Genomic DNA, 13,633 nt, shown 5'->3' on the forward strand with positions numbered 1-13,633 from the left:
TCTTTTCTTGTCATGAGAGTATATTCAAATAGTTATAGCACAGTGCAATATACATACATCAATTTGTTTAATCTGAGTAAAAGACATGGTTAGGTGCCTACCTGTCTTTGTGCCGATGCCCCCATCTGTGCCTGACAGAACTTGATTGCCTGCTCCAGGGCAGCATCCTCATCCACCTGCAAGAGGAAAAGGAAGTCAGGTTCCCTGCAAAGAACTCTAAAAATAAACAATGTGTGAACGCCCGTCTTCTAAAACGCTATTCATGTAATGTGATCCTAAAGAACAAGAGAAGAGAAAAATACAGATAAAGAATTCGGAGAACTATGGGAATATGAAGAGCAGATCAGTGAAGAACTAGAGGGGTTGAGGAGACAGTGAACGAATACGAGTGCAAAAGAATGCGAGGAATGGGAAGGAATGGGGAATAATGGAATATGCTGAATGGAAAAAGTGGAGAACGCAGGGAAATGGAGGCTGGGGAAAAGGAATATGAAGGAAGGGAAAAAGATTACTGTGATGGCGAGAACAGAACCTAAACAAGCACAGATGGATAGGGAGGGCAGCAGATAATGGGGAGGAAGTACTGTGGAGAAAAGAAAATACTATAGAGTGATAAGGATTGGAAAGAATATTCAAAAAGGGCTGCTTAAAACAGAATAATATTAACACGTGAAAATTGAATTAAAAAAATATTAAGAAAGAACTAGAAATAGGAAGAATATAAAAATAGTTTACTCCACCCTGTTGCAATAACTGCTTCATTGTCCCCTTCCTACCCATCTCACTTCTGCCATCTCTACACTTCACCTAGACTGGAAATAGACATATGGCTAAAGGATCGGGCGAGAACCTGGGTGATCATAGGTTCACAACTCAGAGCATTCAATTTAGGCATTTTCTCCTGCAACCAGTTAATATCCTCAGCAAGGCATGATAAATGCTTACATGCCAGGACCACCTTAATCCAGCCACAATACGATATACATATGGTCCATACTTTCGAGGGGTGCACAACTCGGATGGTCGAGGGCTGGAAGAAAACAGGTCTTCAGGATATCTAATATGAATATTTATTAGATACATTTGGATTCAAATTGTATTTTTATATTTTTACATATTCAGTGGTTAACCAGAAACCCAGATAGATTTGTAGGTCAGAGTTGTGCACCATGTTCTAGGTACAATCCTTTACTGGTAGACACTAAGATTAAGATTCATTGAAGCTTATATGCCATTTGCATTTATTTTCAGCACTTCATCTTGTTTTAAGACATGAAAGATATTTTGAAGAAACAAATAAGGTTAGTAAGAGGAAAGTGAATTGGGTAGCGAGGTGAAAACACCCACATGAGCAATTTATATTAGCTGTATCAAATGTATTTTTCTAGGAAGACAGATAAGACTAACTTCCTGAAGAAGGTGTGAGGAACCCATGGTATCACAAGTAAGCAAACAACGCAAAGATGCAAGTTTTAAAGGTGTTTATTGAACTTTAAATGGGTTGGTTAAATGCCTATCTAAACCTAAATCTAAGGATGGGAGCAAGCTACGACCATCAAATAATAATAATGCAGTCCTAAAGGAGTCTGCCAAAATAAAAAGGCCTATACTAATAAACCCATTGCCAATCCTTACTTCTAAATACAAAAGGGTGTGGGACAATGGTGTATGCAAAAGAAAACTGTTCAAGAAACAATATATTAGGACGGTTGAGCAGTTGGCTTCCATTCCCCATGTTTTCAGCAGAGGGCAAGGCGGCACATGTGAGCTTCGCAAACACTCTGGCTTCTTGGCCACGAGTAACAGTTCAAATCATAGGCATCAGGGCTTTCCGGCAAAGTCTTCTCCCAAGGACAGTCTCTTATTGAAGAGGGCCCGGTGTAACAAAAGTTTATTTCCTTTGTCAGGGTTTTCACATTCACAAGTTCCCAACTGGTCTCCCTCCTTCGGTCTTAGACCCCTTTTCCACAATGTTCACAATTGGTCTACCTCGTTCGGGCTCAGACCCTCTTGATGTCGGAATCAAAGACTTTCGAATGTGCAATGGGTTTTGCTTAAACAGTCGCAGAACCACTTCGATTCACTTCACACAATTGTATTTCACATCAATCTTTTACTGTCATTTCTCTTGGCGGGATACCTTACAGAAACCTTTGATTGACACATTCACGGTGCCGGACCACTCTGTCAATGGTATCGTATCTTTGCTTCTCAAGTTCACACATTCATTAGCAGTTTAATTCTACTCAGGCTTCCCTCAGCCGGGCTCGAGTCTGTCTTGGTTTCAACAGTTCACTTTAAGACACCTTCCATCACAACGCCCCTTTCTCTGGGAGTCTCGCTTCATATTTGTCAGAGACTTTCGATAAGGTTACTTTATCTATGCCGGACCATTCCGTTACTTCACAACACTTTATACACTAAATTCTTTCTCTTTCTCTGTCGCTGTTTCCTAGAACTACAGGTTCCGCAATGCAACAGTCACTTGTTACGTTAATGGCTTGAAATGTCACAAACCGGGCTCTGACCCATTTTAAACGAGAACTCACTGGTTGTCTTGACATTCCTTCTCATCAATATTTGCCTTAGACCGGGGTCTCTGGTGCCGGATTTGCTCCTCAACTCCGTTGTTTACCCGGGAGGGTGGCGGGTAGCCCCCAGGCACCTATGGCGGAAGAACACACAGTTCAATTTAGGAGGGAAGAGGTTGGGAGCCTTCACACTCCGCCTCCACCTTTTCTGCCTAATAGACCTAGCCGGGAGCTCTTGCTCTGCTCCATACCATCCCTCCACTAGTCAGTCTGGGGCTGAAAATGATCTGGGGTTGTGCTCTTTGCTCTGTGGCTCCCCTCTGTGTCCTGCCTTCTTCTCCTGGCTCGCAGCCATGCAACCACCCTGTACCGGTGCTGGGTCTGGTCCACTGCTTTCTCCGAGTGCTTGGGCTTCAGGTAGGGATCCTCTGCCGGACTCAGCCTTGCAGCCTCCCTCCTGTGTCCCAAGAGAAACTGCCTCTTCTTGCTCACCAGCCCTCCTTTGTACACCTGGGAGTTTTTAACAGGCTGCAGATGTTGGGTTAGGGTTGGGTCTGCCTGACCTTGCCTGACTCCATTTGTGGGATAGCCTACTGTTGAGGTGTGATAGTCTGTTTCCCAGGGGGGTTTTCCTTGGAAATCCTCATACTCTAAGTCCCTCTCAGTCCTTGGATATTTAAATAGGGGAATAGGATTATGGGAGTTGTAGTGTCCTATAGAAGAGGAATAAAGAGGGTGTAGGTTTTTGTCAGAAGAGGGGGTATGAATGTAAGGTTGTTAAAACTGCACTGGTATTTAGAGATGGTCTTGGTCTTCTTTTCTGTAAGGGAAAATGTTGGGGTAGGACTGGACTCTGATGACAATATGCCACACACATAGAGGGGATGTCGAGTAGGGGTGTATTGAAAGGAAGGGAATATCTGCGTTCTTCACAGTCCCCAAGGACCCCCCCAGCTGATCGTCTCTCACTAGTCCGCCCCCAGGGTTGGGATCCAAGTGCGATGGCCCTTCCCTGGCCACCTGAACAAAGGATCCCAGGGAATTTCTAGTGAGAACACCCTCTGGTTTCTCACAAAGGGTATATAGAGCCCGAACACAAACAGAGTCGGCAGTATCTCCGAGAATACATTTACTGCTATAACATTAATATGCCAACATTTGAATAGTCAATTTGATTCAGAAGTTGGACAGATCAAGAGTCTGAAACTTCTCCCGACAGCAAGTCAGGAACTTATGCTATCTGCAAGCATAGATGGAAACTGCGGCAAGCCTCAGAGCAGAAAGAAGCACACTGTATTGTAGTCATTTATATAGCACCATTTCCGCATTTGTATAGCTCCACTGTATGGCCTTTGTGGTTGGAACACCCCCGGGGACCGAAGTCCAGGTATGGGAAGTTCTAAGAGTTTATTGTAAGATGTGTGTGTGTGCATTCTGCCAGGATTAAGACTGAGGTGGGCCGGCTAGGCTTCGCTAGGCAACCCACAGGTCAGGCACATGGGATCCAAGATGTCATCTGAGAAGTCTGTCTTACCTTTAAAATCTTACTTGAAATCCTGGGTACAGCCGTTGGCTGAAATTATGATGGAGGAGGGGGAGGAGAGTGGCCCTTCAATTTCTCTTCAACATGTTTGGCTGAATAGCAGTTTTTGTGGTTCATTTTACTTTTTTTTAAAACGTTTTTCTGACATTCAGAGCTTGTAAATGTTCTTTAACCATTCTCACTTTTGGAGATTGCATTTAAGAAAAATTACTCATCTCTCTGTAAAGTTCTTTCCGATGGATTAATCCTCCCTTCTAAAGATTTCTCATCCCTGATAGAACTTTACTAGTGTCAGCGGTCTTAGGAAACGTTTCAGCTACCACGGTGCGCAGCACGGCTCTGCATTGGTCTGCTCAGCCCCGTTGTACGTCCTTGATGCCAGGGGCAGTATTTATGAACTTAGTGGACCCCGTAGCCGCGGTTCTGATTTGTACCCCAGCACTCAGCAGCAGACGGAGAGCAGAACTGCAAGTGTACACGCTTGAGAGGCAGGTCAGGAAGGTAATGAGGCAACTGTGGGAGAAAGGTCTAATCCATCAGAAAGACCACCACAATAGGTTTTTCCATCCTACAATCTCAGTTGCTGGTGTAATGCTCACCTGGTATTCACGGGGACGGCACTCAGCCTGTTCTGACCTCTTAAGACCTCAAACCCTTCCCTGGAGGCTATTCGACTGGTGACTGGGCCTGAAACAAAGGATTGGTAGAGTTTAACTCCCTATTGTCTCTGTGTGCTTGAACCCCTTCTTCGACGGGGTCCAACCCTTCCCTTTGATCCACAGCTCACCTTTTTTTCTTGGATCGTGTGCTCTGATTGATGCGGGCTCGTTGCTGCCTAGTTACTTCACTGGTGAGAGTCTGACAGGTAAGTATAATGAGTCTTTTGAACAGTTCTCAAACTTCGTTCCTTTCCTTCCTTAGATGATGGCCGGCATCCGGGGATGGCAGCGTGCTGCTGAGATGAGTAGCGCTGAAGGTGAGTGAGAGCGCGAGGCGCGATGCACCCCTTTTGTTTTTGCGTTGAACGGAGTTCTTTTTCTGTGTCTTTTAGGTGCCGCAACGTTTTCAGCGTGGATGCCGGTTATGAAGAACAAATGCGGTGGGTAAGTGCGGTATGCGGCGCCTCTAGATGTTTCCACGCTAACCTGGAATGTCTTTTCCCTCTTGCAGATGGATGAGAAGTTCCAGAGACAGAGTTCCCCCAGAGCGGCTGGGATTCAGGTAAGCGTTTGAAGCTCGTACAGTATTTAAAAATAAGCGAAGATTTGCAGAATGCTTACTAATGCCTTTTTTCTGTTCTTTTCCCTTTTCCTTAGGAAGCGGCGTGCCGGGATGGGAATGACACTGCCGAAGATGCTCGCGGAACAGAAGGAGCAATGACTGATGGGCAGAAGCGTTGCAACCTAAGGCTGTTCCTAACGGTGTTCTTGTTCTTGCAGCAGCTGAACGCAGAAGAAAGATGCAGGCCTACTGGAGACCGATCTGAACACGGTGAGTGTCACGCTGCAGGTGCAGAAAACGCAAAGCATGTTTCTCAGCCTGGGTGTGGCTTAAATAGTCTAGACTAGACTAGACCGCACATGCAGTTCTGGGAACCGAAATATGTGGGGGCATCCATCTTGTCCCCATCAATGCACTACAAGCCCAATCCCCAATGTTATACTATGGGAGTGAGTGAGTCTGGTGCCACAAGCGCCAAGTCTGACTCCAAGTGGGTCTTTGGAGGGATGGAGAGGCCCTTGAGGGCCATGTAGGTGATTGTGGCCTGGCTCCAGCCTGACATCTTGGAGGGCTGGGGACATGAGGGGCAGGAATCATGACAGCACTCCCCCCCCCCTCAAGGCCCCTCTCAAGGTGGCTCTTCTGTCTGGTCCTGGTTTGGTTGGATGGTTTTGATGAAATCGTCTAAGCAAGCGAGGTGCATGGATGTACTCACAAGGCTCCCATGTCCTGTCTTGTGGACCATACCCCTTCCAGTCTAAGTAGTATAATTTGGATCTGATGTACTTTGAATCTAGGATGTCCTCGACTTCGAATTCCGGCTCCCCGGCGACTACTATTGGCTGCGGTGGCGTTGCTACCCAGGTCCCAGGTTGAACAGGTTTAAGGAGAGACACGTGGAACACAGGATGAATTTGCATGTTTGACGGCAAAGCTAGTCTGACCGCCACAGGATTTATCACAGAGGTGACGGTGAATGGACCCAGGTATCTTGGACGGAAAGTTCGGGCTCCTTTAATGGACACGTGTTTAGAAGCCAGCCAGACTTTGTATCCCACTCGGTAGTTGGGGGCCTTTGCTCGGTGTTGATCAGCAAACTTCTTTTGGCGATTCTTAACTTGAAGTAGGTGTTCGGCTGCCCTTTTAAAGGTTTGAGAAATGGTCGTGTGCAAGGTTTTGACTGCTGGCATCTCCAGGGTTGTAGGAACGTCCAACTCAGAAGTACGTGGGTGCCTGCCATACATGGTATAAAAGGGTGTCTGCCCAGTGCTGGTGTGTAGGGAATTATTATAAGCATATTCAGCTATCCATAATAGGTCGAACCAGCTTCCTTCAGCTTGGTGTAAAATGCAACGCAGATACTGCTCGAGCGTCTGATTTGTCCTCTCAGTTTGACCATCCGTTTGGGGATGGTGACTGGTGGATAGCCGGATGTCGATCTGGGCCATAGAGCAGCATTTTCTCCAGAAGTTAGATACAAATTGAGTACCTCGGTCTGAGACCAAAACTGAAGGAAACCCATGGAGCCGTACGATGCCTTCAAGAAATACCTTTGCCAGAGTGGAAGCATTTGGGAGCCCCGTAAGGGGAATGAAATGTGCAATTTTTGAAAATAGGTCCACGACCACAAGAATAGTGTAAAACCCTTGACTGGGTGGTAAATCAGTAATAAAATCGAGGGACAACGTGTGCCAGGGTGCTGGTGGGATTTCCAATGGTTGTAATAGCCCAGACGGTTTCTGCTTGGATGACTTGTTTTGAGCACACACTCCACAAGATAGGATGAAATGGATAATGTCTTAATGCTACGTGGCCCACCAATAATTTCGTTTTACCTTGGCTAGGGTTTTAGCGATTCCGGGGTAGCCCTCGATCAAGGAATCATGATAACCGGACATGACTTGTTCTCGTAGTTCTTGGTTTGGTAAGAATAAATTATTCCAGAAGTAGGGCAACTGATCTTTTCTCATGCAATGTTCTCCTTGTGCACTCCACGCTTGTAATTGCTCCGGACTCATCAGGGTTTGGATTTCTTCATGTAATTCTTTCTGAGTTATGGTTGCTGTGATTCCTAGGAGCTTGTCACTCGGGATGATTGCTATTGGGTCAGGGGTCTGATCCCCTTGCTCTTCCACCCCCATACGGGAAAGGGCATCGGCCTTCCCGTTTTTCACCCCTGGTCGAAATGTAATCACATAGTCATATTCAGCAAAAAAAAGAGCCCAATGTAGTTGTGGTGAGGATTGGGCCTTTGCCGTTTTTATGTACTGGAGATTCCGATGGTCAGTTATTACGGTGATTGTGTGTCTGGCGCCCAAGAGGTAGTGCCGCCATGCCTTAAAAGCTGACTTAATGGCCAGGAGTTCTTTGATAGTGTAATTGAGTTCAGGGGGTGTGAATTTACCTGACCAGAAGGCAACAGGGTGTAACTGGCCCCTTTCGGGGTCCTTTTGTGAGAGGACGGCTCCCATAGCCATGCTTGAGGCGTCCGTTTCCACCAGGTATGGGAGATCAGGGCGAGGGTGGCATAAGATTGGGGCAGATGTGAATCTTGCCTTGAGTTCCTGGAAAGCCTCCTCGGTTTCTGTTGTCCACTGGAACATTTTGTTGCTTTTCCTTAGTAATGACGTGATGGGATGCACGATTTGCGAAAATCCTGGGATGAACCGGCGGTAGAAGTTTGCAAAACCCAGCATACTTTGAACCCCCTTGAATGAATTTGGGGATGGCCAGTTCAGGATAGCTTCTACCTTGTGTACATCCATTCGGATTCCATTTGGGCTGTGAATAAAGCCCAGGAATTCCACCTCGGAGACGTGGAATGAGCACTTTTTGAGCTTGGCGTAGAGCTGGTGTTGACGGAGTTTCTCCAATACGGATCGGACGTGTTTAACATGGTCCTGCTTTGATGCGGAATATACTAGGATATCGCCGATGTACACTAGAGCACAGACATCTATCAATTCCCGTAGGACATCGTTCATGAAGTATTGAAATGCAGCAGGCGCGTTGCAAAGGCCAAAGGGCATTACTTGATATTCGTACAAGCCGTATTTGGTGCGAAAAGCGGTTTTCCATTCGTCCCCCTGTTTTACGCGAACAAGGTGATATGTCCCCCTCAGGTCTAGTTTTGTGTAGATTTGGGCATCTTTGACTTGGTCAAGCAATTCAGGGATCAGTGGCAGGGGTAGCTATTTTTTACGGTCATCTGGTTCAGTGCGCGATAGTCGATGCACGTTCTCAAGTCCCCCTCCTTTTTCGGCACGAAGAATAGAGGACTGGCTGCTGGAGACTTTGAGGGACGGATGAACCCGTTGGCCAGGTATTGGTCAAGATAGGCCTTCAGGTGCTGGTTTTCTGGTTCCGTGAGTGCATAAATTCGCCCATAAGGGATTTGTGAACCGGGTATCAGGTCGATTTGGCAATCGTATGGTCTATGCGGTGGCAGGGTATTAGCCCGTTCTTTCTGAAAGACATTTTGAAAGTCCTGGTATTCACTTGGTAGGGTGCCGTTTGCCACAGTCGCAAGCGTGGAGGTTCTGGTGTCTATTGGTTGTTTATCTTGGCGATAACATGTGTGGGCGCAAGTCTCGGGAAAGGCCAATTCTTTTGCTTGCCAATCGATTGGAGGATTGTGAGCTACCAACCATGGCATTCCCAAAATCAATCGGAACTGTGGTGCCTTAATGAGGTCGAAAACGATAGATTCTTGGTGTCCATCCTGGCACAGAAGGGTAAAGCTGCAGTGCATTGGGATACTGGACCAGAAGCTATTTCCGTGCCGTTGACTGTGGTAACAGTGTCTGTGGTTGATTTAGGGCGTAACGGAAGCCCCATCTTTGCCGCAAGATCCTGGTCAATGTAATTCCCAACGGCTCCACTGTCTATGTACCCTCTTACCGCGTGCATCCGAGATGGTTGTTGGTGATTGGTCAAGACCACAGATAGTGCAAAATGGGAGGTCTGTAGTTCACTTTCTTCGCTCGACAAGTGGACGCCTACACTTGCCGGGCTGGGGAGTTTTCCGATTCCTTGATGGTATCTTCCTTGTCCGTGGCCCCTACCGTCCTCCTCGGTGGCTTCACAGGGCACTCTTTAAGGAAATGACCTGACCTTCCGCAGTACAGACATAACTGCTGCTGTCTCCTTTTATCCTTTTCCGCTTTAGTCAAGGGGGATCTGACCCTCCCCCCCGATTTGCATTGGTTCTCCTGAACCTTCCGTTGTTCGGGCCGTATTGTCCTTTGAATGCACATACATAGGGCGAGGGTCCGGTCTGGTTTTATCTGCTCTTCGGTCCTGCAACCTATGATCCAGTTGAACAACAAGGTCAATGAATTCTGAGCAGTCTTTCGGGGGTTCACTACTTGTGTGAGAACATCCTTGAGCTCCACCCGCAATCTCTGATGAAATAACGTGGTTCTCTTCTCCACTGGCCATTCTGCTTCAACTACGAGTCTATTGAACGTGGCTATGTATGTTAATAGGTCTTGATTCCCTTGGCGTAGGGACAATAGTTTGTTGTCTAATGCCTGCCCATGGGTATGAGAGAACAGCTTTTTCATCTCCTGCTGAAAGCCCCTGAAGTCATGCAGCAAAGGATCATCTTGGGCCACAAAGGGTACAGACCAGTCCGCGGCGCTACCACTCAGGTAGGATAGCACAAAAGCGACCCGTGATTGGTCATTCGGAAAGGCCCCTGGCCTACAAAGGAAGTGCAGGCGGCACTGGTTCATGAACGTTGCAAACCTCTTGAGATCCCCCGTAAATCGTCCGGGCGGGGCCAAGAGAACTGCCCCAGGAAGGGTTATCTGAACGGGATTGGCTGATGGCGCTGGCATCGAGGACACGCTTCCCGGCAATGGTGCATGCCCTGCTTGTGACTGGAGAAGTTGCTGGCTTAAATCATCAGTGCGTTCTTTGGCTAATATCAGCTCTCTCCTCAGGGTGTTGGTCTCCTGCCTGGCTGCATGTACTTCGGGAACGTAGCTGCACCAACATGTGGGCTAACTGGTCGGTTTCTGATGTTTCCATGACGCCCAGGTGGATTTTGATGTGAGGCTTTGTGTTCTGTAACGCTCACCTGGTATCCATGGGGATGTCACTCAGCCTGTTCTGACCTCTTACGACCTCGAACCCTTCCCTGGAGGCTATTCGACTGGAGACTGGGCCTGAAACACAGGATTGGTAGAGTTTAACTCCCTATTGTCTCTGTGCGCTTGAACCCCTTCTTCCCCGAGGTCCAACCCTTCCCTTTGATCCACAGCTCACCTTGTTTTCTTGGATAGTGTGCTCTCTGTCCTGCCTTTAGCGCAGGGGCGCGTTAATTGATGCGGGCTCGTTGCTGCCTAGTTACTTCACTGGCAAGAGTCCGACAGGTAAGTATAATGAGTCTTTTGAACAGTTCTCTAACTTCGTTCCTTTCCTTCCTTAGGTGATGGCCAGAGTCCGGGGATGGCGGCGTGCTGCTGAGATGAGTAGCGCTGAAGGTGAGTGAGAGCGCGAGGCACGATGCACCCCTTTCATATTTGCATTGAACTGAGTTCTTTTTCTGTGTCTTTTAGGTCCCGCAATGTTTTCAGCGTGGATGCCAGTTATGAAGAACAAATGCGGTGGGTAAGCGCGGTATGCGGCGCCTCTAGATGTTTCCACGCTAACCTGGAATGTCTTTTCCCTCTTGCAGATGGATGAGAAGTTCTGGAGACAGAGTTCCCCCAGAGTGGCTGGGATTCAGGTAAGCGTTTGAAGCTCATACAGTATTTAAAAATAAGCGAAGATTTGCAGAATGCTTACTAATGCCTTTTTTTTTGTTCTTTTCCCTTTTCCTTAGGAAGCGGCGTGCCGGGATGGGAATGACACCGCCGAAGAAGCCCGCAGAACAGAAGGAGCGATGACTGATGGGCAGAAGCGTCGCAAGGTAAGGCTGTTCCTAACAGTGTTCTTGCAGGAGCTGAGTGCAGAAGAAAGATGCAAGCCGACTGGAGACTGATCCGAACACAGTGAGTGTCACGCTGCAGGTACAGAAAACGCAAAGCAGGTTTCTCAGCCTGGGTGTGGCTTAAATAGTCTCTGGGTATCCCAGGTGCCTCTGGGCTGAACCACACCCAAAAGACTAGACCGCACATGCAGTTCTGGGAACCGAAATATGTGGGGGCATCCATCTTGTCCCCATCAATGCACTACAAGTCCAATCCCCAATGTTATCCTATGGGAGTGAGTGAGTCCGGTGCCACAAGCGCCAAGTCTGACTCCAAGTGGGTCTTTGGAGGGATGGAGAGGAGCTTGAGGGCCATGTAGGTGATTGTGGCCTGGCTCCAGCCTGACATCTTGGAGGGCTGGGGACATGAGGGGCAGGAATCATGACAGCTGGACATTGCAAGGGTTGGCCTAGCTGCACTTAAATAGTTTGAATCTTATATGTAACAATGTACCTCTGTTGCAAGCATGAGGGCACCTGTTGACCTGGCACACATTGTCTTGTAGAGGCCCACCTGGTCAATATTTACATAAATCCACTACTCAGTCTCATCAGCTCCTTTGATATGGCCTACCATTCATATATAGGTGATTTATATGAACCTCGATGGTGGGCCAGAGCAGCAGGAGTTGATTTTTGTTTGGGAGCTGTGGCAGGATGGATGAAAGATAAATCCTTGCAACTGAGTGTTTGCAAGACAGAAGAACAAATGACTTGCCTCTGGTATTGTTATTTCTGATGGATAATCCTCCCAGGAATTCCCCATCTTATATATAATCGTATCCTGCTTTGCAGTCTCAGAAACTGTTTCAACAGCAGAGGGCACTGTGTGGCATCGAGTCGATGGAACTCGACGTGTACCATGCCCTTGTCAAGGCACAACGTCAATGACAGTATAAATAGCATGCACCACGTCTGTTGGCTTAGTTACTAGTTTTTCCCTCCTTCTGTTCAGCCGTCTTGAGGAACTGATATGCAAAAGAAGGTCTGCGAGTCCCTCTACCGGCATGACACAGCCCATTGACCTGTTCTTGGGTGAATGGCCCCCAGGAGTGTCTCAACCATGCTTTAGCTCACAGCGCTTTTCACAGAGGAGAGATTTCCATATGCATATCAGTCTTTGTCTCGGGTTGCTGTTTGAACTCTTGTTCAGAGGAGATTTGCCTAACATTTTGGTGCTGGACTGCCTTTGGGTGGGACAAAGACTGATATGCATATGGAAATTTCTCCTCCGTGAAAAGCGCAGTGAGCTAAAGCATGGTTGAGACTCTCCTGGGGGCCATCCACCCAAGAACAGGTCAATGGGCTGTGTTTGTGCTGCTAGAGAGAATCCCAGACCTTCTTTTGCATATTTTGAGGAATAGATTACCTGCATGGGTGTTGAAAGAGAGACGTATTACGAAATTCACCCACAGCCAGACGGGTAGGCTGGGAGGGCGATGATGACTCTGTGGGAGGAACATCCATCAGAAAGAACATTAACAGTGATAAGTAATTTGTTCTTCTAATGAATTGTGTCCTCCTACAGATTCCTCAACTTAGATAGACTCCCATAGCAATTTTGTAGGTGGTGGTGGGAACAGTTGATTTTTGTACAATTTATTTTTATTGGCACGTAATACTGTGCAGAACCGCTCTTCCAAATTGAGCATCCTGGCCTAACAGTGTAGCTAAGCCGTAATGCTTTGAAAAAGTTTGGAGTGATGACATGTATTTTGGTCCTTCCTGAGGTTGAGCACTATCTCAAGTCATGTAGTTAAGCATACTGGCACGTACATAGTAAAACACATCTTAAATGTATTCAGGCAGCAAGCACATAAAATTCTGAATATAATTTCTTGTTCAGTGTGAATGTCTGGGCTGTGAGCCAGACTAATCTATTGTTTTGGAACACACAGGTACACTACAATATCAATACTTCTGGGCTGCACTCCAATGGTTTGGGATGTGTTCAAATTGTTCTGTTTATGTAAATAGTTCTGAAAGTTCCCGTTAACAATAACAATGTTCTGAAAGAAAACAATGGACTACAGGGCTTCTGGGCTAGGCCGGACGTGAGTCTTACTGATAATTCAGCTTCGTACTGCTGCCCTGTAAGAGATAAATCGGCATTGTGCCGTTGGCGTGATGCCATTGGGGATGAGACGGCTTGGGTAAACAATACTCAGATGCTATAGAGAGCTGTTCGCTGAGCTGGACAACAAGGTTGGAGGCAGACGAGGCTGAAGGAACCAGAGAGCAGACTGAAACCACTCTTTCCATGCAATCCTATAGAGAGGGGAGCTGAGGGATTATTCCTCATATTTTCTGCTTGGATTTTTAAGCCTCTGAAATTACATTTTTGGGCTTCTGTGTTTCAAA

General features: G+C 47.1%; 1 protein-coding gene across 6 annotated transcripts in view; it reads right to left on the reverse strand.

Moving 5' to 3' along the window:
* The window catches only part of CABIN1 (calcineurin binding protein 1), a 1,968,820-nt gene that overhangs the window by 245,077 nt on the left and 1,710,110 nt on the right, over nt 1-13,633 (reverse strand). For all 6 annotated transcript variants that reach the window (XM_069619890.1, XM_069619888.1, XM_069619891.1 and 3 more), the window contains one exon: nt 102-176. In XM_069619890.1, the coding sequence (XP_069475991.1) occupies nt 102-176 (75 nt within the window). The remainder of the gene's footprint in view (nt 1-101; nt 177-13,633) is intronic.

Source organism: Ambystoma mexicanum, chromosome 10 (genome assembly GCF_040938575.1).
Source record: "Ambystoma mexicanum isolate Mex_15411 chromosome 10, UKY_AmexF1_1, whole genome shotgun sequence".
NCBI lineage: Eukaryota > Metazoa > Chordata > Amphibia > Caudata > Ambystomatidae > Ambystoma > Ambystoma mexicanum.